General features: G+C 36.9%; 1 protein-coding gene across 1 annotated transcript in view; it reads left to right on the forward strand.

Annotated features, from left to right (window-relative positions):
* The window catches only part of PER2 (period circadian regulator 2), a gene marked incomplete at its 5' end in the record, with an annotated part of 33,033 nt that overhangs the window by 1,518 nt on the left and 4,774 nt on the right, over positions 1–26,741 (forward strand). Inside the window, 18 exons of the mRNA XM_082486835.1 lie at positions 2,421–2,575; positions 3,085–3,206; positions 4,789–4,990; positions 6,519–6,570; positions 7,703–7,845; positions 8,178–8,256; positions 13,479–13,585; positions 14,218–14,371; positions 14,797–14,905; positions 15,299–15,430; positions 16,876–16,972; positions 17,732–17,888; positions 17,971–18,098; positions 19,669–19,842; positions 20,101–20,361; positions 21,755–22,602; positions 25,037–25,223; positions 25,759–25,951. Coding sequence (XP_082342961.1) covers positions 2,421–2,575; positions 3,085–3,206; positions 4,789–4,990; positions 6,519–6,570; positions 7,703–7,845; positions 8,178–8,256; positions 13,479–13,585; positions 14,218–14,371; positions 14,797–14,905; positions 15,299–15,430; positions 16,876–16,972; positions 17,732–17,888; positions 17,971–18,098; positions 19,669–19,842; positions 20,101–20,361; positions 21,755–22,602; positions 25,037–25,223; positions 25,759–25,951 — 3,300 coding nt within the window. The remainder of the gene's footprint in view (positions 1–2,420; positions 2,576–3,084; positions 3,207–4,788; positions 4,991–6,518; positions 6,571–7,702; positions 7,846–8,177; positions 8,257–13,478; positions 13,586–14,217; positions 14,372–14,796; positions 14,906–15,298; positions 15,431–16,875; positions 16,973–17,731; positions 17,889–17,970; positions 18,099–19,668; positions 19,843–20,100; positions 20,362–21,754; positions 22,603–25,036; positions 25,224–25,758; positions 25,952–26,741) is intronic.

The following is a 26,741-nucleotide window of genomic DNA, read 5'->3' on the forward strand; positions in this document are numbered from 1 at the left end:
TGATAGCCTTGAGAAACCTGGTGGCATTGAAGGCTCAAATCTGGACACTTCAGAGTGCCCTACTGTACTTGTTGGGTTTTTTTAAGTCAACTTCTCATCAGGAGACCAAAATCTGATCCTGAGCAGATGCAGGATATCTAGCTATAGCACACTGGTGTTAAGACCCCTGTCTACATGTACCTACCTGAAAGTTTTTCTGCCTGATGCAGTTCCTAGAGATGTGGTAAATTAAAATTACCCCTTTGCACCTTTTGGTGCTTGATGAACTTATTTTCTGTGTCTCCCATGCAGGCACCTGGAGATCTTGTTCCATGCTGTATTTTCAATTGGAAATTGTGTTCTGGAGTTCATGTTGCTTAGTATGAAAGAGAGTGAACCAAAGGCATTTCTTAATCTTCTTTTCCCGTTGATTCCATTTACTTCACTGCAAGATTTTTGGAGGGTTACTTATTACAGTTTTTCTAACACCTCTTTATTTTAAATTTTGCTAATAACTCTCTCCTCAGAAATAAATAGGAATCCAGATGCTACAGTGTTTTCTCCAGCTGTCAGGCAGAGTGCTAGAGTGTTACAGAGCAGAATCTGATCATCTTTTGGGAATGGGAGACTGAGGGCATCAAGAGAATTATCTTTAAAGAGAAAACTAAAATAGGATGATAAGCTATAGGTTAGCTCCTATCTTTATAAACTTGCTTATTCTGTCTTCTGCAAGTCACACCTTCCCTGCAGTTGGCTACTGTGCCTGATGCTACTGATCTCTGGAAAAACATTTTTGAGTTGCATTGGGTTTCCAAGGAGATCTGTCTTCTATATTTGCTGCTGCTGTAGGCTAGTTTGGAAAGGTTTCTTTTCTTGCAAAAGTCTGACCGCTCTGATGAAGCATACTCAGAGAGCACAAAACCAGCAGTATGCTCTGTTATTTCATAATCCTTTCCCTCTCTCTTCTCCCTACTGCCAGTGTGAAGGGTTCTTCTATTAACAGAGCCCTGTTTGATTGTGTCAGTCCAAACTGTCAAGCCACATTGTAGATGTGATTTTAATATACAGCATGAACATAATGTTTCCCAAGGGAGTACTATACTCTTTTGTTTTATCCCTTGCCATTATTTCTCAGTACAAAATGACCACTGATTAGGTGAATGATATGTTTCTCATAGTACATTGCGATGTAAGCAAGAACAATGGGTATTCTCTAGTACGAGCCAGCTTTGTCACTTTCCAAACATTTTTGGTGAAATACACCCAAAGCATGTCAGATGACTAATCTACCTGAACAACTTCTCAAACTTCCCAGAAATTGTTCAGAAGTCCTCTTGAAAATTACCTGGAAGCTGAAGCCACTTTATTGAGCCCTTCAGACAGGGCAGCGCAGTTGCCAAGGCTATTGTTTCTACAGTGGTTATTAGGGTAACTTCTTAGAGACTATCAGCCATGACAGTCCGGTGGTAAGAGAAGACCTTCCTTTTGATGGGAAATAATTAATTTTTAGGAAGGTTTAAGAAAAGCTCTAGAATCCTCTTGATTGGTGTGACTGATTAGCTTTTAAAATCTACTCCAATGAGAAAGACAAGGTGATTTTTCATTTTAACTGCTTCCTACCCTCCTGCCACCCATTTTTGTCATCCACCTCCTCCCTTCCCTTCCCTTCCCTTCTTTTCCTTTTTAATCTTGTCAGCACCTCTTAATAATGGTAAGAGATATCAGGAACTACAAAGGAAGGTGATAATTTTCTGACGTTGGCACTGATAATCTCTGTAGTTTGACCTTCTACGCTGAGACAGCACTTCTGAACATGCACCTGAGAAATGTGAATGCAATTTCTGTCTCCATCCTCCTCTGATTCTTTAGCCTACCTACTTAGTCAAGTTTTCTTATCTTATTTAATGTATTGCCATGCTTAACTGGGATACGTTGTTCCAAGGATTTCTCCATTTGTTTTGTTAACTTGATGCTCTTCCACTGCCATTCCCTTTTCAGGGACCTTTCTTATGAGAACCTGCTCGAACAGGAGGTGAAGACTTGAATGGACCTCCTGCTTCTCTCCTTTGAAGTCCATGAACATTTCTATGAGTTTGAATTTGAAAGTAACTAAGGAAAATACCACTAAAAAGGGAGGAGGGAGACTGGCCAAAAAAAAAAAAATATGTCTGGTGCTTGGGTATATGTACTGTTGCATATACAGAGTACATTTTAAAATAAGATTTCAGGTGGTGGTAAATATTTAATTTTAAATGTTTCTAGCTAATTTAAGAATCATTGTAATTCCTGAATGCTGATACTAAGTATTGGAAAAGTTAATGTGGCTAGCTGTACAAATTTACGTACATGGTAAATGTCAGAGTATATTTGGGCTTCTATGAAGATGGTGTGTCACTTCAAGCCATTCAAGTGATGTTTTATTTTTGTCTTTAATCCTACAGTAGTGAGCAGTCCACTAAAGCCAAAACACAAAAGGAATTGCTGAAAACATTACAGGAGCTGAAAGCTCACCTTCCTTCTGAAAAGAGAATTAAAGGCAAATCTAGCGTCCTAACGACGTTGAAATATGCCCTTAAAAGCATTAAACAAGTTAAAGGTAATAAAGTATGATACTGCCTAGGTAATGCCAACCTGGATAAAATTAAACATTTAAAATAAGAATTCAAATGTGGTTGTCTGTGTAAAGCTAAGTTTATTATGTTTGAAAGCATCTCTAAAGAGACGTTTTTGTGGTTTATTTATTGGCTCTGTTAACTTGTGTTCTTGGGAATTAAAGCAGCTTTCTAGATGCTTAATATTTTGCTGATGTTTGTTGAGTTAGAAAAATAATTTGAAAACAATTTACAATGTCATACTATTTGAGCTGTCAAACAGACCAAAATATGTGATCACACACATATGGGTATATTAAGGTGGGTAAATTTATTTGGGTTACTGATGAGGAAGCTCTATCGAGGAAAAATTAATTTGGAGTAGTACCTCAGTTTCCCAACTGCCCATTCTGTGCTTACACCAGAAAGTGTTGTCCGTTTATGGCTTCTAGGCTCGATGTTTATTGATGAGATTTTTAATTCTTAGTATAAGTTGTTTAATATTCTTGTGTAGCCAATGAGGAGTATTACCAATTATTGATGATTAATGAATCCCAACCTGCTGGACTCAATGTGTCATCTTACACGGTAGAAGAAGTGGAGACTATAACTTCAGAATACATCATGAAAAATGCGGTGAGTATGGTGACCCAAGGCTACACTGTGTATTGAAAATGTTTAGAACTGGAATTCTCAGGCATGCTTTCTTTTTGGAAGGTAAGAGTTGGTAGCTAGGCCGATAAACTGAAGAAGCTGGCTTTTCCCTTCCAGGGGATGTTGAGTAGAAACTCTTGAGCCTTTGCATATTTTGCCAATGGCACCTTGATCTAAGCTTTTTTCTCAGTTAGGTGGGAAATAAGTAGTCTAAACTCCTTGGTCCTCTGAATTGTACCTTATGCTTAGAGACGATGGTGTGACATATCTCAACATCTGTGTGATATAATGCACTGTGAGAGGTCATTAGTTCTCATTTTAGAACACCTGTTGAAGTTGGAGAGTAACTCTTCCCAAATTTCAGTCAAGGCAGACCTGTGAATCATTGTAGCTTATCCTTATCAGTAGGGGTTATTTGATGTTTCTCCCGTTCTTTGTGTGTGACTGAAAAGTGATGAAAGTGTTGGAATCCCTGTTTGTTGTGTTCTCTTGTCTAGTCATTGCAACTGGTGTAGGCTTACTGTGTGATCCAGTGATGCTATGTCTTCTCGTCTAGATAAGAACAGCTATGACAATCAGCGTAGTTTTTAGCAGTAAAATGATAGTCTGAACTTTTTTTTTTTTATTTTCTACATTACCAGTGTTTTAGGGATATATTGTGGAGTCTTCAAAAAATAATTGCATCTAAACTTATTAGACTACCTTCTACTATTTGTTTGTTCCTGAAGCCTCTGGCAGAATGTATGAATTTCTGAAATCAGTAAAATAGTGTCATAATGGGGGATATTCCCTTACTTGAAGTAGGTGGGTTTATGAGTAGTAAAGGTTGCCTATAAGGTAAAATAAATAGGAAGTCTGGAGTACAACTGAGAACTTCAGCCAAATATCATAAACATTGTTCAATTGATCTGAAGCATCCGAGTTTGTGAAACTGGTGTTCTGACGACAACTCTTAAGTTTGTGTATAGTGTTAGTGGATAGAGCACTAAAGGTTATGACGCAGGAAACTCTTCTGTGTCAAGAAGAAAAACAACGTGAAATGATACAAGTGGATTGTGTATATGATTGTGTGGGACTCTTTTTTTTCCATCTGTTTATTCATATTATTTTTTACCAAGTGGTTTAGAGCACTTTTTTTCACTTTGCAGTGGACAGACAAGCTAGCATAAACAGCCTTTAACAAAACAGTTCAATTTCATAAATGTAAAATATGCTTGTAACAAACGCAAGGAAATTGTACAGTTTTATAGCTGGAAGCTCTTCAGTTCTTAATTCATAAATTCATTCTGCATCATATAATTTTAGGCAGTGATATTTAGGGCTTGTAACCCAGAAAGATGCTAGCATATTGTTATTGCATAGTTCAAAAAGTGTACTGTGTCTACTTCATATGCAGATTAATTTTATTTTCTTGCTCCCTTAACAGATGAGGTTTAATGCAATTTCCTTAATTTTTATCTTGAACTTATTAATGCTTTTATATCTTATATGTTTTTCGAATAAATACATAATGGATTGAAGAATGTTTTAAACTGTCTAAATAATTTGAAATTTTTGTTTTTAGGATATGTTTGCTGTAGCTGTTTCTTTGATTACTGGGAAAATTTTGTACATCTCTGATCAAGCTGCCTCCATTCTCCGCTGCAAGAGGGGTTATTTTAAAAACGCCAAATTTGTGGAGTTCTTGGCACCTCAGGATGTCAGTGTTTTCTATACTTCTACCACCCCATACAGATTACCATCATGGAATATTTGCAATAGAGCAGGTGAGTGATCTCAACAGCATATTTTTCTCTTTCAGTCATGCAAATACAAGTACTTGAACTGATTTCAATATCCTTCTCCATCACTTTTTGAGGATATAACACAGATGCATTATTAGAACATCTCTGAACAATCCTAGATGTATAGCACACTTTTATAAATCAGCAAGGTTTGTCTGTTGGCTAAAACTCTTCAGAATGTCATTGTTTATTGGTTCTTGTGACCCTTTCATCCAAATGATGAATGAAAACAAGGTAGATATTCGTGCTGAATAGTGGGTTTGCTTTCCATTTTTACTAGCAATCAAATGACCAGTTTTTTTCTTTAAAATTTCTTTTCTTCAAATATAAGGAGGATAATATTCTGCCTCCTTCCTTTTAAAATTTGAATACTGTACACCTTGATTACAGTGTAGAAAAATGTACTTCAGCTATAATCACTGTGCATTCACCAAGTGTAATCACATCTCTTCTTTTAGCCTTAGAAAAATGATGTTAGGCATGCTAATGGTGAAGGGTCAGAGGTCTTAGGGCACTTGATATTTGTTTGTGGGAGGGTTGCTTTACTAGTGTAGCTACAGCTGTTAGGAATTGGGAAATAGCTGCCAACTATTTTAACCAAACACTTGAAATTCAAGGTCTGCTCTAAATGTTTGAAATTCCAATCCATTTATACTATGTCTATTAAGTTAAGTCAGAGCGTGAACGATATTTAAGCTGAAAAAACAATTAGCAATGAATATAGACTAAGTAATGCATACATAAAGCAAGTTGGAAGGGACCTTGTGAGGTCTCTAGTTCAACCTCTGGCTCCAAACAGGGTCAATGGTGAATTCTGACAATGTTATCCTAATTACAGATATTATTCAGTTATGCTAATTTTTTCTGAAACATTTTCTGTAGTTTTATTATGTTTGTGTTAGCTTCAAATTTCAAAACTGCAGTAAGTGGAACTATGCACACTATCCCATCAGCTGCCATAGAATATAATGTCTAAAAGTATTGTGCACTGAGGCCTTCGAAAGACCAGAGCTTGCCTTGAAAATCAGTCTGTGGCTACTCTGGAAAAGGATGGGAAATAGACTTAAAAGGTGAGAGGAAGCCATCATGAAAAATACTTTTTTGTGAGGGGGTAGGAATTTCATGATCTAGCTGTCCTAGTGCTTTTCTAGGAAAAAGATAAAATCTTGGGGTCCCAGATAATCAAACATTTTTGGTCAGTGTTATGAAGTACAATGGAAAAGCTCGTGAGAGTAAACAGCTCAAAGTGGAGAACTGTTTACATATGTTTTTCGCAAAAAGCTTAATAAGCAAGCAGCTGTGATTCACATGCCAGCCTCAGAATGAGTGGTATTCAGATTTAGTTTAGTGCTTATGAAGTACATTGTTTGGCAAATACATATGGAGATTTCAGGGAACATAAACTTTTTAAATAATTCAGCCTTTACTAATCAAGGAGTAAGTATTTTTTTAAATATCATAATCTCATAGTAGTTTGTAACTTGTTATGAAATATGTTTAATATTTCTAGAGTCTTCCACCCAGGATTGCATGGAAGAGAAATCTTTTTTCTGTCGTATCAGGTAAGACGACAATGTTGTAAAGCTTAGTGTTATATTATGAAACCATGCATTACAAAAGTATTTGACTTTTATAAGAACCATATGGTATGTAAGTTTCTTACTTTTCCATAATGTGAACATAAGGCAAAACACATGCATGTCCTCTAATTGATTAACCCCTAGAAGCTACAGAGAAAACTGCAAAGTGATTTCAGGAAGTTGCATCTTAGAACTTAATCAGTGTGAATATAGACCTTTGCACCATAAAGGAAGCTGATATGGTATCTCCTACTGCTATGGAAAGTCTTCAATTCATGTTAATTGAACTGTTCTGCTCAGCACCTGCTACAGAGTCTCTTTCATTCTGGAAGACTAATGTCTAATCTTAAATTTATCTCAAGTGTCCCATAGAGAAAGATGCATGAGGATTTGTCTCTTTTGCAGTTACTAGATGATACAGTTCCTTTGGTTTTGCCTTTCTTCCTTCTTTTCCTACCCCCACTCCCTTTAGTTGCGTTTATTTAGGAAGTGCTGGCAACTTATTCGGTGTTCTTTCTTGTGCAATTTGATTCCTTGCTGTGCTGTTATAAACTTATTACAACTGAATTTATTTTTCTGATCACTGTGTAAATGGTTATTTTCATTACTATGCTGTGGATTGTTACTAAGTAAACAACTGTTCTTATAGGTAAGAATTTTGGAGTCTTCATTCTCTTTAAATTGGCATAAATACTGAGTAAAAGAAGGTCTTTACGTTAACTGAGGGGGATATAGCAGTCTTCATAAAAATACAACTATAAATTCATCTCTCTGAAGGGTATAATGTCACAGATTAAGGTTATTGGATCAACAAAATATCGTAGGAGGTGGGGTTTTTCTTTTTCTATCAAATTTCCATTTAAAGCAATTGTGGATCTTCTAAATTCAGGCAGTAGAGAGGACAGTGTTGTGTTGTTTTTACTGCAGTTGGTATGCAAAGGATGCCATCAGAATTAGCTCTTCTGGCAAAAAAAGTAAAATTCAGAAAGTTAAGTTCTTGGGTGCTATTTTAGGAGGTATCATGCAGTCCTTGTGTCATGAGGAAATTACAATAGGTAAATTAGAACTTTATTTAGCATAAGAATTGAAATAATTAACTCTGTTTAATTATTAGTGCGGGAAAGGAGCGTGAAAGTGAGATTTGCTATCACCCATTTCGGATGACTCCTTACCTTATCAAAGTGCAAGATCCAGAAATAGCAGAGGACCAACTTTGCTGTGTGTTGCTGGCAGAAAAAGTACATTCTGGTTATGAAGGTAATCCTTTGAATGCACAAAGACTCATTTGGTTTCCTGAAAGTAAGAACTGTTCTATGTTTTGCTACAGGAATTTCCATTTGGGGTAGCACAATAGAATTTCAGCCTAAGCAAGCCAGCTATATGAGTTACTGTCAGTGATCTCAAGTTTTATTAAAGTGAAAGATAACTGGTTCTGTTCTCTGCCCTTGCTGAGAGGCTGTCAGCTAGCAAGCTGCTTTCCTATATGCTCTTAGACTTTCAGACTTGAATTAGTATTAAATAGAAAAGTGCAGCTTGAAATATGTATGCGTGAAAACCCACTTGTTAATCTGCTTTGCTTTTTCTCTCAGCACCCAGAATTCCTCCTGACAAAAGAATTTTTACAACTACGCACACACCAACCTGTTTGTTTCAGGATGTAGATGAAAGGTAACTTATAAAAAATATTCTTTTTCAATTTACTGATAAGCAAGCTATCCGGTATCTTTACTGGTATTTTTAGGATTTAATTAAGATCTCTGTGTGGGGTTAAAAAATTATGTGCCTACTGAAGAGTGTGTAACCCAAGAAAAGGATATCCCCCAATTTTAACTAAGCATGAAAACACGTTACTCTGTAGTATTTAAGTGGGAGACTATTTGCCTTTTAACAACTTGTTCTTCCCTTTCCTTCCATCTGGGGCAGAGCTGGACATAAATCCAATGAATGAAACCCACAGTCAGGAAAATTCCTGTGCTAAGAATCATTATCTGCATGAGATTTTTAGGTGGTTTGGTTTTTTTTAAGTTTGATCCAATTAATAACAAACAATATGCTGCTGTCACTTTGTGCTGGCCCAGATACAACTAGAGGTGTGTCTTTTAAATGCAACATTAGATGTTTAAAAAAAAAAGAAAAGATATTCTGTGTTCTCAGTTCAAACTACAGTCTTCATAGTTCTTGCTGCTGTTGTTTGTACACAAAAACTGCTCAAATTCTACTGGCTGAAGACTTCACATCACTTTGGCAATCGTGGAGGCTGACTAGCGTAAGTGTTCACATTTTGGAGTAGAACCAAATCTGCTGCTTGTGATCTTAAGGCATACACAGAGGCTTGGGAGCTAAGGTGTGTAAACCAAGCTTTCCTTCAGTCTTATGGATTTTGCCTGGGGCCTTTCAAAGGACATTTAGGTGATGGTAACGAGGTCTATGAAAAGAAAAGAAGATGCTCCTTCAGAGTTAGGAGTGTACTTGGCTGAGTAGGAGGCAATAGTCTCAACAAGTTTTTAAGGACAGGGATGCACTATGGAATGTTGTAGTGTTCTGAAGACTTGACAAGAGAATTCACTTGTTCCTGAGTTGAAAACTGGGTGCCTTTTCCCTGTCTTTCTCTTCCTCTTCCCTTGTTTTATTTGATCTTTTCTTCATGAGGGTTTCTGATGTGCTGTATGTGAGATTTTATTTTCATTTTTTTCTCCTTACTAAGTTGGCCACAATATTAGCAACTGACTTCTGAGATTCTCCCCTCCTCTTGTTTTTAAGCATTCTAAGAATGCTAAAATTTTCTTTGTAGGTCTAGATGGGGAGAATATCTGCAGACAGAGTAGCAGTATAATGGACAATTTTTGGTTCTTTTGGGTGGGAATCTTCTTGTTTCTGAAGAAATATGTGATTCTTGGCAAAATCTTTAACTGCAGCAGAAGAGAGAGGGACTGGGGGAAAGGAGGTTATTGGGAAGTTTGGCTAAGCTGGAGTCAATAAGGTAAAAAAAGTTACTCTTTGCCTTTAGAGACAATTTATCTGCAGAGAGGTCAGGCACATCATTATTACTGCAGCATGCGGGTTTTTTATTAGATGAGAATTGCAAAAGGCAGCTATTGGAGATTACTATAGAAAACAATGGCTAATCATTGAGGATAAATTTGGACTTCAAGGTACAGCTGTTTTTGGCTAACTTGTGCAGACATTGTGGCTAGTGTGAAGAGTTCCTGCAGGGAGTTCCTCCCTTCAGAGAAGGGAGAGCAGTAAAAGACAACCTCTGTCGTTCGTTTCAGCGGCCAGCCCAGCCCAAACCATGACATGCTGACAAACTGTTTTTCCATGGTATGATTTATACAGTCTGTCTAAACAGCTTAAGTTGACAAAGGAGCTACTTAGTCCAGTATAGTTCTGTCCTCTTCATGGATTTTTCTCTCTCCCGCATTCACACACGTGCTCCAAGCCAACTGCAACTTTGCATGGTGGATTTATCTTTTCAGATAGGCTAATGGCACAATGTAAATCTTCCCTTCCTCTGTACACCCCCAGCTGTTTTATTTCCAGTAGTCACTTAACAGATATGGCAAGACTGCTGAATGGAGAGCTTTGCCCTTACTCTTGGCCTTTTGTGAAGTGACTATGGTAAATCCCTTCTCTATGGCTACAATGGAAGATTCTTTCCTGTTAGTCTGGTGTTACCACTTATTCTCAAAGACCATTTTTGAACACTCATGGTGAAGGTTGATTACATCTTGGTCTGATATTAGGGCTTTGTTTCCTTTATTTCTGTTCTTGCAATACGTGTGGTTGATTTTGCTTTTAATTATTTAACTCCCGAGAGCATTGGCAGCCAGATAAATATTTACCAAGATATGTATATGCAGTTTATTACTCTTAAGCTCTCCAGAGTTAGGTGGAATACATAAAACAATAGATTCTTAGAGAAAATGGAGTCTAATTTAAAAATATGTAGCTTAACACCTGCCTTCGAGTAAGAATTATTCATAATGTAATGCTGAAACTGTTGCCTGACTTGCATAAAATAAAGTTAATTCTGTAATCAGTATCTGTTTATGGGTTAGAAAAGTGCTTATTTGTCCTAACTCTGCACGTGGATAGCTGCAGAGAATAAGTAAAAATTGAGTATTTTCCTGAGATTAGATGGATCGTTTCTGTATGTCTTTGAAATATATTTGATACTTGATGTGTATAATGGGTATAAGGAGTTCTATATAGTTCACAGTGGAGTGATCTTAGTAAGTGAATTTAAAGCAGTTTCCTATTTAACTAGCAGTAAGAATATAAGGAGACATCTTATTCATGTTGTTTAAATGTCATTCTATAAAACACAAACTAAACTTGCTGCCTCTCCTCATCAGCCGTTTTTATGCCATATGTGCATTTGCATTAATAAAATGAGTTTATTAACTTAAACTCTGAATTATTTTGAGTTATTCATTATGAGGAAGCATAGTGATACTGAGGTACTGCATCTAGTAGACAGTAAATAAAGTATTCTCAAATCCAGCATGATATGATCACAGAAATGCTGATTGGAAGGGACTGCTGGAGGTCTCTGTCCAGCCTTTTGCTTGAGATGAAACTATTCCCCAGTTCTAGGTTAGGTCAGCTGTGACCTTGTCTCAATAATGCCTGAAAACCTCCAAGGACAGAGATTACACAATCTGTATGGAAACTCTTCCTGTGCTGCACTATTCACTTTTTTAACAAACTTTCCCTAACATCTAGCATAAGCTTTCCAGACTGCAATCTGGGGCCACTGCCCATAATTTTATTGTCTGGCACCATCAAGAAAATTTAACTCCATCTTTGTAACTCCTCTTTCCAGTAGTCACGGGAAGCTCCTGGATCATCTCTTAGACACCTCTTCGTCAGAACAGGCGAGCCCAGATCAATCTCTGCTCATCGGTCTTATATTCTAGATCCCTGACTCTTCAAGTGATCTTAATTTCAATATAAAAATGCATAGGAGTCTTTTTTTTTTTTTTTTTGCATAGAAGTGATTATATTTGTATCTTTCTTTATAACTGGGTTAATAAATAACAGTTTAAAATTTGATCCCTTTTAGGGTAGGTGTTCTGTCGCAGCACAAACAAATGTAGTTTGCCAGGCTTTCATAAAACAGGTGGCAAAGAATAGGAATGGTGTGAACAAAACCTCATGTTTTCTACTTCTTACATTATTTGATGAAGTCCTAACTGAAGTCATTCAGAGTTCATCAGTGTTTTAAATTCCTCTAGCAGCATAACTTTTCTTACGTTCTTTGAACCTGGCAGCATTTTGAAATGTCAGTGTGTCAAAATGATGTGATTTTGTATGAGTTTCAGCTTTGTAAAGTTGTTGCTTTGCATCATTCGCAAGCTTTTAAGACACATTATTTAACTAATTGCTTCAATAATAAGGCATTAGTTGCTATCCTCATTTTCCCCTGAATATCTCGGCCTCTTTGCCAGAAGGGTATCCTATGAAGACAGGCTGAGAGAGTTGGGGTTGTTCAGCCTGGAGAAGAGAAGGTTCCAGGGAGACCTTATAGCAACCTTCCAGTATCTGAAGGGGGCCTACAAGAAGGCTGGAGAGGGACTTTTTACAAGAGCATGTAGGGATAGGATGAGGGGTAATGGCTTCAAACTGGAAGAGGGGAGATTTAGAGTGGATATTAGGAAAAAAAATTGCACTCTGAGGGTGGTGAGGCTGTGGCCCAGGTTGCCCAGGGAAGTTGTGGATCCCCCATCCTTGGAAGCGTTCAAGGCCAGGCTGGATGGAGCTTTGAGCAACCTGGTCTAGTAGGAGGCATCCCTGCCTATGGCCAGGGAATTGGAACGAGATGGTCTTCAAGGTCCCTTCCAACCTAAACCATTCTATGATTCTATGTTTTAGGGAATTGATCTAATTCCAGGGTGTTATTGGAAGTGGAATGCTGAGGGCATTTGTCCCACAATGCTTTTGAGTTCCAGCACAACATGGATCCTGCGTCTGTGCTGCGCTGCAGCTAAGTTCTTCATTAAAGCGATTCAGATTACCTGAGGAACTTTCTGCTCCTGGGCCTTTGTCAGTGAATGGGACTGGGGGAAAGGTATACAGTACTTTGAGTTTACCAGAGGACTTGTTGGCATCTGGCAACTCCTTAAACATTACTGAGTTGTATTGACTTAATGCATTCCTCCTTTTCCAAAGCGTATTTTTGGTGGTTAGCTTTCAGGGTAAAGTGAAAACTGACATTTGTGAACTTTCTCCTTAATATGAATGCTGTAAGTAATCAATGAAAATTATTTCATCACGTAAGTTAGTCATTCACATCATCAGAAGTGGTGATTGATAATGTGCAGGAATTCAGTAACATTACTTTTAATTCTTTATTTTAGTTAACAGCCTTGCTTCCTTGCAGCTCCTTTATGAGTTGAACTCTTAACCTGCCTGTGAGAAAGTTTTCTTGAGTCCTAGTCAACTACCCTGGTGCTAGTTCAGCTATAGTAATCCTGTGATCCTTAGCCTTGGCTTGCAGCCCATAGGTCGGGGTCCTGTTTACCCTTATGAGAGTTTTACAAGATTAAACTTTATTAATGCTCTTTTAAAATTAGGGTGAGTATTTAACATCTAGAGCTAGGCAGCATAGAAAAGACAGGACTGCTGTAACACACTGCTTGATTTCATCTGATCATGTTATTTTGTAAAGTTACTAAAAAAAAAACCAAACCACCCCACAAACAAACAAAACCCTGCTTGTTCAAAGAGTACTACTGCTATTAAGTTGGCACTGCTATTTCCCCAAATTTAAACTTAAAGTTATTCATTCTCTTTATAGGAAAAAGAGCAAAGAAAACTTAAAATGGAAACATTATAAAGATTAAATATACATTTATTCCACTTGATATTTTTTTCCTTTCTTTCCCCAGAGCAGTACCTCTGTTGGGATACCTACCTCAGGACTTAGTAGGAACACCAGTCTTGGTGCATCTTCACCCAAATGACAGACCTTTAATGCTAGCAATTCACAAAAAAAGTATGTAATCTCTTACTGTGGCAGAAATGTAATTATTTTTCCCTAAAAGTTAATAATAATAACTACAAAGGCCTCAGGAAGTAGGAGGTGAAAATTAATTATGACTATGAATTTTTCTGCAAGTAAATACTGAATCCTTTCCTCTACAACTTGATTCTTAATGCAAATAGCTGAAAATGAATAATCACTCAATTCCACGTTTGATGTGAAGCATATGTGTCTGCTGTAAACAGATTAACAGTAAATGAACGTTTTGTGCATTCTCAAGAAAATTTTCTTTATGTAACGATAGAAGTTGTCACACTTTAAATGGTAGTCTTTCCCATTTCGTGGAGAAGAAAATAAGAGCCATTCTGGCAACATTAATTTGTTAAACTTTGAAAATGTAAAGCTGTTTCTGCAGTCATCTTTAGCTTGTTGAGTTCTGAAGGTGACTTTTCTTGACATAGTCCAGTAAACTATTAAGATCTGCTTATTCTGGTAGCCCAGCATTTCTAAATCTATCAATGTATCTGGTATTTGTTCTTTCAAATATCATCTTCCTCTTTTGCAATTCATTGTAAAATCCTGGATCATTAAGTAGAATTGTGCAAACATTAATCTGAAATTTCTTTTTGAATTGTTCATTGCAGTACTTCAGTATGGAGGACAGCCTTTTGACTATTCACCAATCAGGTTTTGCACTAGAAATGGAGATTATATAACCATGGACACTAGCTGGTCCAGTTTCATCAACCCTTGGAGTCGAAAAGTTTCATTTATTATTGGAAGGCACAAAGTTAGGACGTAAGTCAATAAACTCGAGGACTTTAAGATGTTTTGTTGTTTTTTTTTTTTTTAATTATTTTTATTTTGCCTTCCCTTGGGTTTACATAGTGATCCTTAAGAAAGACATAAGGGATCTTTAGGGGGATAAAAATCACACAAATTGCGTCCTCTTTAAATTTGGGTTTTGTGATGTAGTAACTGCTTTATAAAGAAATTTGAAGGCCTTCAAATTCTGCCAATACTGTCAAAAGTTGCTTCAGAAGAAGGAACTCGTGCTCAAAGTGAGTAAGGGTGTGTATTTTATCAAATTCAAAGACTGTAGATGCAGTTGGATAAGCATCAGATTCTGTTTACTGTATATAGATGGTAAATTGAAGTTGTGGTCTCTCTGTGATTGAAGTACTTGCATTTGTAATGAGCTGGGATATTTTTGTTTTCTGCAGGGGTCCCTTAAATGAAGACGTCTTTGCCGCTCCCAACTATACAGAGGATAGAATTCTTCATCCCAGTGTTCAGGAAATTACTGAGCAAATATATCGGCTATTATTGCAGGTACAGCATGTGCTGTAATGTTACCCTTTTTTCATTTCCCATTGAAGAAAGGACATTTATCTTTGTGTTATGATTTGTTTAGCTGACTACTAGTGTACTGGAATTTCTGGCTACAATCCTGGAAATTACTTACGCTCATATTAGCAGACAAGACTTACTGAAGTATGTTAAAGCTCCTGTTGGTATTTTAAGGATTTCATGCAGCTATGGAGTCCTCACAAAAAAACAAAACACAAAAAACCACAAACCACCCCAAAACCCAACAAAACACTAAAATAAATCCTTTTTTCCTCACATGGAATTACTAGTAACAATTGCAGCTTTGTTTAAAGCTAATGTGCTGAGAGGTGTGTGTGTGTATATATATATATATATATATATTGTTGTTAACAGCCTGTACACAACAGTGGATCCAGTGGCTATGGAAGTCTAGGTAGCAATGGTTCGCATGAGCACTTAATGAGTGTGGCATCCTCCAGTGACAGCACAGGAAATAATAATGAAGACACTCATAAGGATAAACCAGTAAGTTTGGTTTTTCTTATTCAAAACAAACTATTAAAAGTAGTGTTTTTTACTTGTTGCATAACTCTTTCAAATTAAGGATGGGAGAAAGCATAAGGAAAAAGACATCTTTCTTTTTTGTTTAATGTGGAAAAAACCTTTCTGTATAGGGTAATAAACTTTTCTGGTGTAGAAGTCTCAGGATACTGAAGCATAGTTATAGGCATGAAAGTGTATATAAAGAATTTAAACCTGTACAGTGTGTTTACTTATTCTAATGTCCGTTATCCGTTATATGTCTGGGAAAACCAGCTGGATATTTGAAAGCAGTTTCTTTTGGGAGGGGAAGTCTGTAATCATTGTTTTCCCAAATGAAAGTAAGAAGATAAAAATGCAGTAACAACCTGCATAAGTAAGTGATAGTTTGACCTTGATCACTTTTTATGTTGCAAAAATACACTATATAGTGTGGAAATGCAATACATGAAATAAAATAAAACACTTTTGAGCTTAAAACTTAACTTTACTGTAGGTTGGGTCATTGCTACATGTAGTTGATAGGGATATGTAACTTTTTTAATTCTATTAGTCTGAATAAAACAGCAGCGATAAATTTGTTCTTATGCTTAACAGAACTATTCCATAGGCAAATTAAATCAGACAGTAATGTACTGAATGTGGATGCAGTCAAAGGAACTAGTCATTTTGGCTTTCCTGTTGTTCTTCCCAAACTTGTTGTAGCTCCCTGAGTTGTGTTTAATTTGGAAAGCCAAAATTTTCCTTTACTTAGTGATTGCTTATAGGCTAAATCTTCCAAATCTGATTTCTGCTTCTTTGATCAGTCATGGCAGACTGCTGCTCTTGCCAAGGTGGTCACTCTCCTGGCTTTCAGTCCTTAAACACTAGTGGCTTAAGCATATGAATTCTCTGGATTTTTTTGTTTAAGATAACTTATTACATTTCAGAGCTATGCAGAAAAGTAATATTTAGGGAGATCTTGGTTTTGAGGGATATAGGTACCTATCTTTCCTTCACTATTTCCACAGATAGTGAAGACTGTTATAGTATAGTTCTATAATATCCTGTCAGTGCTTGCTTAAACTTCTAGCACAAAAAGTTCTCAGTCTTAGCAGCAATATTTTACAATATAACTTTTACAAAGCGTTGGGGTTTTTTCCCTCAAAGTCTTTGTAATATATCTTTGTATTTTCCTATCCAAGTCATTCAAGTATATTAAACAAAATAGAGTAATTATGTACAAAAAACCATACTTCATATTTCTTCTCTTTGAATTCCCAAAAATCTGCTGCTGCACAGTACTATTCTATACATCAGGATTTCTCTTGTGATCAGACTAATTGTAAGGGAGAGATTAACTAAGGTTAGATTTAGTTTACTGAGGAATCACTGTGCATGATGTTTTAGTCAGAATTTTGTAATAACTCCTTTTAATGACCTGCTTTCAGGAGGTTTGTCAAGATGCCCGTAAGGTCAAAAATAAAGGACAACGTATTTTCACTGACAATAAAGCAAAACTGGAATATAAGAGAGAGCCGTTTGCAGGTAAGACGTTAGCAAGTTAATCTAAGTTTTTTAGTGTATTCCGCTAGTGCCTCATATAATAAGACAGTATGATTTTTTTTTTCTAGTTTGGTCCTAATCAATGCATAAAGGCAGCATGTTTATCAATTCAAATTATATTGTCCTGTGTCTTCTCTCCACTGCGTTCAGGAAGATATTGTGTTCAGCTATGACTGGATTGATAATGGTATAACACGTAGTTAAGGCATATCCTAAAGCTGTTGTTTTGAAGCACCTTAATTATAGCTTGTGTTTTCATACAAGTCAAACATCTTCCCTTCTGTTAGGTGGAGGAAAACCTTATGGTTATTGTCTTTCCTGTTTGCATTGTAACCTCGGGAATTTTTAAGTTGATAAATTAAAATCTTACTAATGAGATTTAAATTCTGCATACAATAATAGGTTATTCTTCCAATAACTTGTTATAACTTACGGGCACTAGAGTTGTCCTCATACTGAGTGTGTTTCAACTCTAAAGATATCTATTCTCTTACAGCCATAATATCTATTCCCTTTGGATCCACATGCATCAATGTAACTAACCTTCACACCTCCAAGAATCCATAAGGACAGGAAAATATTTACACAATGTTCATCTATTAGTGCGCAAACCATTTATTGCTTTACAGCAGTTAACTTATGACCTGTTAAGAAATACCTAGAAATGAAAACTCTTACTGTTAGGGGAATTTGCAAGGATTTAATGCTGTAATTGCATAATAGCAGTATCTCTTTTCACAGAAAAACAAAGTGGTCCTGGTGGTCAGGTGAAAGATGTAGTGGGAAAGGATACTGCAGGAACAGCTGCTCCTAAAAATGTGACTACTGAAGAGTTGGCTTGGAAAGAACAACCCATATATTCTTATCAACAGATTAGCTGCTTGGACAGTGTCATCAGGTAAGCAACCAGTGTGTAAATTACTCTTTAGTTCTAGACTTAAGATTTGCATATCTAATGTTGTTAAATCATTGTATTTTAGGTACTTGGAGAGTTGTAATGTGCCTGGTACAGCAAAAAGAAAATATGAAGCTTCATCAAGTGTTGCATCATTGAATTCTGGAGTTCATGAACAAAAACCAGCTGATAGTGCTATACAGCCCTTGGGAGGTATCTCTACATCACAGTTTTTTCCTCATTGATTTTTGCTAGCAGCCAGTTGGCTGTTACTACTTTGCAGAAAAATGACAAGTGTAGTTTAGGCATGACCTCATAGCCATTTTCTCAGTGTTAGATGTTTGGCAATATAACTTTTATCATTAAAATCTTCCCTACAATCAAAATACTGAGTATTTGATTGAATATTTGGATTGTAGATGCAATAAGCTTATTTATACTGTACAAAATACAGCAGGATTTTGAATTTTAGGACTTGAATTATTATCAGATGTAAAAACTTTGTTTCACAGTTGGGACTTGTAGAAACAACCAGCTGAAGAACCTGGCAGCTAATGAATTGCAACAAAAAAATGCATTTTACACTTCTGTTTCTTCTTTGTGGACATTAAAAGAAAAAAGGAACAAGGGAAGTAAAATGCAGCATCGGACTGTGTTGTGTGATGCACAAAAACCCATTTGAAAGGAATGTCCAGCCATGAAAATAAAGGATGGGGAATACTGAGGATTAGCCATCTGAAAAGTCTGCTGTAGGCAAAAACATTAACTTAATTTGTTAGGACTTCGGTATAGCGTTTGATATGGTCCCTGTCTGGATGGGGAGCTGAAGTGAAGAATGTAACTGTTTGGTTAGTGCGAGAATTGTGAGACTGGTAAAGAACTATACTTGCTGATTCAACCTTATCATTATGTGAGGCTGAAGGGAAAGTGTCCCATGAAGTTTCTCAAAAACTGGTCTTAGGAATGATCTTGTCTGTATTTCCATTTGATGAGCTTTAAAAAGTTCTAATGCAGCTTTTAGAATCAAATTGGAAGGTATCAGTATACATAGGAAGAAAGTGTCCTGTAGAAGGAACTAGAGGAAGAAATGGTGGAACTAGCATCGTGCAATTAAGAATGCAATTTCTGCTGTCATTTAGGGTCTATGCAGTTCTACCTGACAGGAGAAGATGTGGGTTCACTAGCTTTTCTGTGCACTGATGACTGAGAACAAAGCTACCAGCATACTCTAGTCAAGAAAAAGGCAAACTTTAGATCTTGAGTATGTATTGTGCCAAGTGTTCCTATTAGGGAAGGGAAGTTTTAATGCTGTTTTATAAGGCACTGGTATGACCTCTGCTGGATTATTGTGTATAGCTTTCAGATGAGAGAATTTACATAGAGGGATGCTCAGAGCAAAGCTGTTAGGATAGCCGGCTAATGACAGAGAGTAGTGTACAACAATATGGGAGCTGGGCAGGACTTAATTTTAGGCTTGAAGAGGCTAGAAACTTTCTTCCAAAATTGTGCCATGAAAGAAGAGTGAAGACTAGCAAAGAGCAAAAAGCCCTTCATTGAAAAGATGTGGTTTGGCTGTATGTGAAAGTGGAGGATTGGATTTGGTTGCTCAGAAGTCATTCTGTTCCTAAAATGTTCCTGGTGGAATGCATAAAGTTAAGTAAAATGTTCATTTTGTGTCTTGTCGAGCACAGTTTAGCCTCTACTGTTTTGCAACCCTCGTATATATAACTCGTATTCACAATTGTTTATGTTCAGTAATCTACAACTTTATTTCTTTTAATAGATCCTGCTGTGTTGAAGGCATCTGGTAAATCAAATGGTCCCCCAGTGGTGGGTGCTCACTTGACGTCTTTGGCTCTACCTGGCAAACCTGAAAGTGTTGTCTCTCTCACAAGTCAGTGCAGCTACAGTAGCACCATTGTTCACGTTGGAGACAAAAAAACACAACCGGAATTAGGTATGATTTTTGGTAATAAACTTTAAACTTCCTAGCAACTGCCATTTTGGATAAACCTCAGATGTGAACAGCTAGTATCTACTTGTAACTTATATTTTCTTACAGCTAAAATGTTCCTGTGGAAGTGGAATAAACAGGGACAGAATTTGTATCTTAAACTTACAGCAATATTATTACATAATTGTAATAGCTTAAAAATGCATATACAAAGCTTTCTTTACTTCATCTTGATTTATTTTTTTCCTCCTATTTCTGTAGAAATGATAGAAGATGGTCCAAGTGGAGCAGAACTCTTAGATGGCCAACTTCTTGCCCCTCCATCTAGCTCTGCACATGTAAATCAAGAAAAGGAACCATTCAAAAAACTGGGACTTACAAAGGAAGTCCTTGCAGTGCATACGCAAAAGGAGGAGCAGAGCTTTTTGAATAAGTTTAAAGAAATCAAGAGATTTAATATTTTTCAGTCCCACTGCAATTACTACTTACAAGATAAACCAAAAGGACGGCCTGGTGAACGTGGTATGGCAATAGTTTTTGCGATAAAACTTGTTTTTATATAGGAAGTACATCCTGTTGAGAGGGCACTTCCATTTTTAGCTGTACTGTGGGGGCCACTATGAATAGTGACAGTTGCATGCTATTTTTGAAGTCCACAGAAAAATTCTTTCTGATAAGTCTTGTTTGAAGATTAAGAGTAGAATATAGCTTTTAATGTAATAACTGACACTTGAGTAACATTTTGAATTCTGTCTGTTCACTATACTATTACTGTCATGCATCTACTTTCAAGGGACAAAAAATATGCTTTAGCATGTTTGCTTTACTGTATCCTTGTATTCCCTTGCTTTTTCTTTCTGTCTTTTCATCTGTCTCTTCTTAGGTTTGTGGTTTTGTTTTGATTTTAGCCCCTTTCTTTTACATCCAGTTTCTCCCATTCCACTATTGTCTAATCAGTGAAGAAATCTGATAATTGTTTGGTTGCCTTTATGTTAATAATGTGATCGGTGGCATGGAAATGGAACAGACTAGCCATAATAGTGAGATTGTTTATTACGACTAGGAACTCCGGATTGCATTTTCAGAAGTGGTTGATACTGATCTGACTTTGTTCCCATTTCAGTCCTGACTTGACTTGGAACAGAAGTAGACACTGTTAAGCATTTTTTTCAGATTCTTATCTTTCATTTTTTATTTAATAGTTATGCAGGTTGTTGATTTAGGAACCTGTTCTAGAGCCCTTTAGTCCCCTTGCGTTCTTTATACTTGATAAACTTTCAGCCTATCTAAATAAGCTTTAGACAAACTAAAACTTTGAGCAGATTTTAGTGCCAGAAGACATTTTGTGGATTTCCTCGTGTCTGTAATGGGATGAACCGACACCCTTTGCCTAGGGAAGCATTGCTTGGTGCAGACTTCTAAAATAAGGTTGTAAAGGTAGCATGCTTTTTTTTCCCCTCAGGAAATTATTTTCTTTGTGTACTTTCTCTCGTTTTGCTTCTTTCCTCATGTTTTCAATTGTGGACCTGCATGACCTTAACTCTCTAGAAATGCTTTCAGTCACGTCCCATTCTGCTTTCATTGTAATTGCTGGAGTAATTAGAAGTTTGCCCTTCTGGGAGCCACTGTTTTGCAGCTTTGTGCTGTTTGGGTGACACATTTGAGCCTGAATTGATCCACTACTATCCTCTTCCATGGTGTGTCAGCATGGTTTTCATTGCCCAGTTAGCTCAACTCTTATGCTAGAGGTAAAAGTGAACCCGACCCCTTCCCAAATGCTTCCATTTGGGTAGGCTAAGTCCAGAACTGTGGTTTTGAGCAACTTTTAGGGATGACAAGGTGAAAGGGATACATCAGATTGCAAGTAGGATCCTTCCTGATAGTTTGTTGTTTTGGTTTTTTTTTTTTTTTGCAGGTGGCCGTGGACAAAGAAATGGCACTTCGGGAACAGAACAGCCTTGGAAGAAAAGTGGAAAGAACAGAAAATCAAAGCGCATTAAACCACAGGAGTCTTCAGACAGTACAACTTCTGGAACTAAATTCCCCCATCGGTTCCCTCTTCAAGGTTTAAATACTACTGCTTGGTCACCGTCAGACACGTCACAAGCGAGCTATTCAGCAATGTCTTTTCCCACTGTTATGCCTGCATATCCACTTCCTGTTTTCCCAGCAGCGGGGACTGTACCACCAGCTCCTGAGACTTCACTCTCTGGTTTTAATCAGTTGCCGGACTCTGGAAATACTTGCCCTATGCAACCATCCCAGTTCTCTGCACCCCTCATGACACCTGTTGTAGCTCTTGTGCTCCCCAACTATGTCTACCCAGAGATGAACAATAACTTACCTCAAACGCTTTACCACAGCCAACCCAACTTCCCTGCCCATTCCGCTTTCTCTTCACAGACAGTATTTCCGACACAGCCACCATTTGCTACACCCAGCCCTTTCCCACAACAGGCGTTTTTTCCAGCACAGCCATTCCATTATAATCCACCAGCAGAGAGTGAAAAGGTTCCTGTCACAGAGCCACGGAATGAGCCATCCCGTTCCTGCACTCCACAGTCAGTGGGTCCTCAAGACCAAGCTTCGCCACCTCTGTTCCAGTCAAGGTGCAGTTCTCCTCTGAATCTTCTACAGTTAGAAGAAACCACAAAAACTGCTGAAAGTGGAGCTCCCACAGGTTTACATGGAGCTTTAAGTGAGGAAGGAGCCACAGGCAAAATCATCACAACTGATAACTGTAGTGGAAAGGGATCCTTACCAGTAAGTATGCTGATGGGTTTGGGAGTTTGGTGTTGTTTTTTTTGTTTGTTTCTTTTTTAAAGTCTTCACATTCTTCAACATATCTGAAGTTGTAGAGGTGCCTAAAATGGTTTCCCCTGCCCCTGTTTTCCTGTCTCTGCTACATTGTTTTCAATTCTTCTGTTTGTGGGACCTATTCTTTAATGATGAACAGCAATCTGTCAATATAATGCCAGGAGATGGACTCAAAATTAGTAGTTAGTAAATTCAGACTTCAGCGGACTGAATAAAACATGAAATCCAATCATTTAGAATTAAAACCACCTTGCTGCTGTTCTTCTAAAAATTATACTAGGAAGCTTGGAAATATAGCTTGAAACAGTTTTGTTCCACTTTTAAAAAAAAAAAAAATTAATATGGATAAGCCCATTGAAAAGCACTGAAATAGATTTAAAATAATATGAGCACTTTATTTTTAGCAAAAATTTTTGGGCTAGTGAATTTGTGTGGAGGGAGGAAATAATCTATAAGTGGTCTGCAGAAGCTGATTTAAAATAAAATCGCATCTTTGTGTACAAACAAGCAACCAAAGTAAAGGAGGAATGAATTATTACTTGCAGACCATAACTTTATTTTTCTTTCATTTTTGGTGCATTAAAACTATGCTGAGCTATTTGGTAGCTTCAGGGTTTTTATTTCCTAGCTAATTCAAATTTGAAAAATTGGTTTAACAAATAACCTCACAGAAACTTCAGATGGAGTAATATGTTTGTAAAGGTTTCTATGACATAAATACGTAGACTAATATTAGCGTTTTCTAAAGGCGCCATAGAATATCTTTGTAAATGCTAAGTCACTGATGGGATGGGGTTGCAACCTAAATCTTTTAGAATGGCTCCTTCCCACTTTTCTTGTACTGTGGTTTGTAACTGGTCTCTGCATCTAATGGTGCCCTTACAGAGCAGAACCTGGGGTCGCTGCTGATAAAAGGAAAGCAGGCATTGGAAGGGGTGGCTTTTACTTTTAGGCATGTCTGAGATCTAAACTATTGTAAGTAATCAATAAAAAACATTGTTAGTGTTGATGCTAGCAGCTGATTAGATTACTTGTATATCACCCAGTGTACAAAGCATGTATTTACATTAGAAGTTATAAAGAAGGAGGAAGGAATAACTTCTGAAAATGCTTGTTCCCCACACTTCTATCTCCCTGTTATACTTTTCTCCCAAGATAGTTTCAGGATGATTTATTTTACCTAACATTCTTGATATTGATCCTTAAGGGGAAAGAATGGAGGGAGAACAGAGAGAAATAGATTTTGTTATATCTATGTTTTTCTAGAGAAACTTCCAAACTTGATGGATACAGTGCAAAAACTTACCACATTCTGTTATTACATTATCTCCTAATTTCAAGAAAAAAATACATTTGATTTTCATTAAAAAAAAAAATCTCTATCATACTAGTCTTGCAGATGCCACTTACAGAGAAATTTTCAGGGATATATGCATCCAGTGCCATATTTGAATTAATGTATTCTGTGCACTACATATCTCTGAAATCTTATCTCTAAGGACTTATGACTTGTGCTGTGGTGTAACACTGCACCTGTGACAGTCTGTAACTTACAGCATGCTCTGAGATGCGTCTGCTGGATTAAAAGAAGCTCGATAACAAAACATAATAGTAACAATTTGCTGGCAACTGTTAGTTCCTGTTCTTTAGAAACCTGAAAAATGTAGCTTTGTCTAATTTCCTCATCACTTACTGGAAAATGAGGACAATATGGGCATTTGTTCAGGAATGCCTTAAGGATAAAGCTAGTTCTTTCCATTATTATGTATTTTGCTAGGCTCTATCAACCATAATTTCTAATGTTTAATCTTCAAACTGACTTGCAGTGAGGTTTTGCTTATGTTAGAAATCAGCGTAGTTAATGTTCTTTCCCTTAAAGGCATACAAATAAATTATCTTACCTAGGAAGCTTGCATCTGGAACACCTTCTTTCTCATCGTGCGTTGAGAGTAGAAACAGTGATGGACTGTTGATGCAAATCTCTGAGGTAGATTATAGTAGGAGCAACTACTAGTATGCCTTAGGTGGCTTGGGTAAATTCTGACTCATCGAAGATGATAGGGGCTGTCAAAACTGAAAGCAAATGCCTTACTTCCTCACTAAACTATCTTTTTTTTTTTTAAGGAGAAATTGAATTGAAATACCAGTCTTACTGAAGGACCACTTGTCTACCAGTCCACTTCATTATTCCTCACTTGGTCTTGGCATATGTTATTGGTAGTTGCCTGTCTTTGAATAACTGTGTAGACATATTAGAATATAAAGTGAAATGGATTAATACTAAATGTAAATTATTAATAATGAAATAGCCTTCATTTTGGGCTTTCGGTTTGATATTTTTTTTTTTTAATTTTATTTTTTTCCCTCTTCTTATCACTAGGCTGAATCTCCAATGGATGCTCAAAATAGTGATGCGCTTTCCATGTCTAGTGTCCTGCTTGACATTTTACTTCAAGAAGATGCATGTTCAGGCACTGGTTCAGCTTCTTCAGGGAGTGGTGTATCTGCAGCTGCTGAGTCTCTGGGGTCTGGATCCAATGGCTGCGGCATGTCTGGAAGCAGAACAGGTAACACTGGCAGTGAGTACTCTCAGCATTTTAGAAGAGTTGGAGAGTGAGATATTGCAAACACCACTTGAACATCAATTGCTTTATGTAAAAAACCTTTGTTGTCTTTAATCCTCATTGCATAGTTTATTCTTGATTTCTTTTTTTATGACATAACATGAAAGTTTTTCTATTGTGCTTGATTTACAGTATAGAACCTCTTTTATGTGTGTGTAAAACAGCCATTAAGATATTAAGTAGGTATGACAATAACAAAAAGAAAATAATGTGTTCCTTCATGTTTCATTTCAGAGTTTTTAATTTGGGTAATAATTGTTCTGTTGAAATTTAATGGAGACTTAGCTTGAGAGTTTGAGTTTTAAAAATATTGATGCTGTAACTTAGGGGTGGAAGTTCCCTCTGTCTAAAAAATGAAATAAAATAGTGGTTGTATTTATACTTTTGATTCTCTTTTTAATCTTCTCTATTTTCAAAAGCATTCAGTTAATCTATGCATTTGACAATTTATAATGAAAATTTAAATTTCTTTTTAAAGGTAGTAGTGAAACTAGTCATACTAGCAAATACTTCGGGAGTATTGACTCTTCAGAAAATCATCATAAAACCAAAATGAAGGCAGAAATAGAAGAAAGTGAGCACTTCATTAAATATGTCCTTCAGGATCCTATATGGCTTTTGATGGCAAATACAGATGACACTGTTATGATGACTTACCAGATACCTTCAAGGTAATTCTGATGTCGTAGTCCTTCATGAACTGTATGTATGTTGGGGGGAGTGGGGTGTGCAAAAGGAAAGGGGTGTGTGTGTGTGTGTATATATATGTATATGTAAATATATATATATATATATATATAAAAATCTCTGTCTCCATAGAAGTAAACTGTTTTTAAAGTTTCCCTCAGTGTCATGAAGAGTTCTTGCTTCCTTTATGTTTTTTGTATACTACACAAGAAGCTCTCAAAAAGTAAAAACTATTTGATTATGCTTACCTGTATTTTTAGATCAGTTACCTGAGTTGAAATTAACTATATTTTTTTGAAGCTATTTTATAGTTAGTGATTTGTAACTACTTACCTAGAAGTCCTGTAGTCTGATTAATAAATCCTGGCAAGCATGCTTAGATCTAATGATGGTCTGTAGCATGGGAAATCTGTACTCCCTGGCTGTTGTCCTTGAGATCCCACGTTCAATGGTATCTGCATTCTCTGCCTTATGGGTTTTTTTCCCTGGGTTAACTTCCCATTCAAATAAGACAAGGAAGTAGAAGGTAAAAATCATAAGGTTTCTAATAGGAAAAAACTTCATTTCAGAGCACTGGCACAGGCTGCCCAGGGAGGTTGTGGAGTCCCCTTCTCTGGAGATTTTCAAGACCCGCCTGGATGCAGTCCTGAGTAATGTGCTCTAGGCAATGCTGCTTTAGCAGGGGAGTTGGACTAGATGATCTCTAGAGGTCCCTTCCAACTCTGAAAATTCTGTGATTCTGTGAAAAAAATAATAAAAAAAATCCCTGCGTCA

The sequence above is a fragment of the Vanellus vanellus genome (genome assembly GCF_965231255.1).
Source record: "Vanellus vanellus genome assembly, chromosome: 8".
In the NCBI taxonomy this organism is placed as follows: Eukaryota; Metazoa; Chordata; class Aves; order Charadriiformes; family Charadriidae; genus Vanellus; species Vanellus vanellus.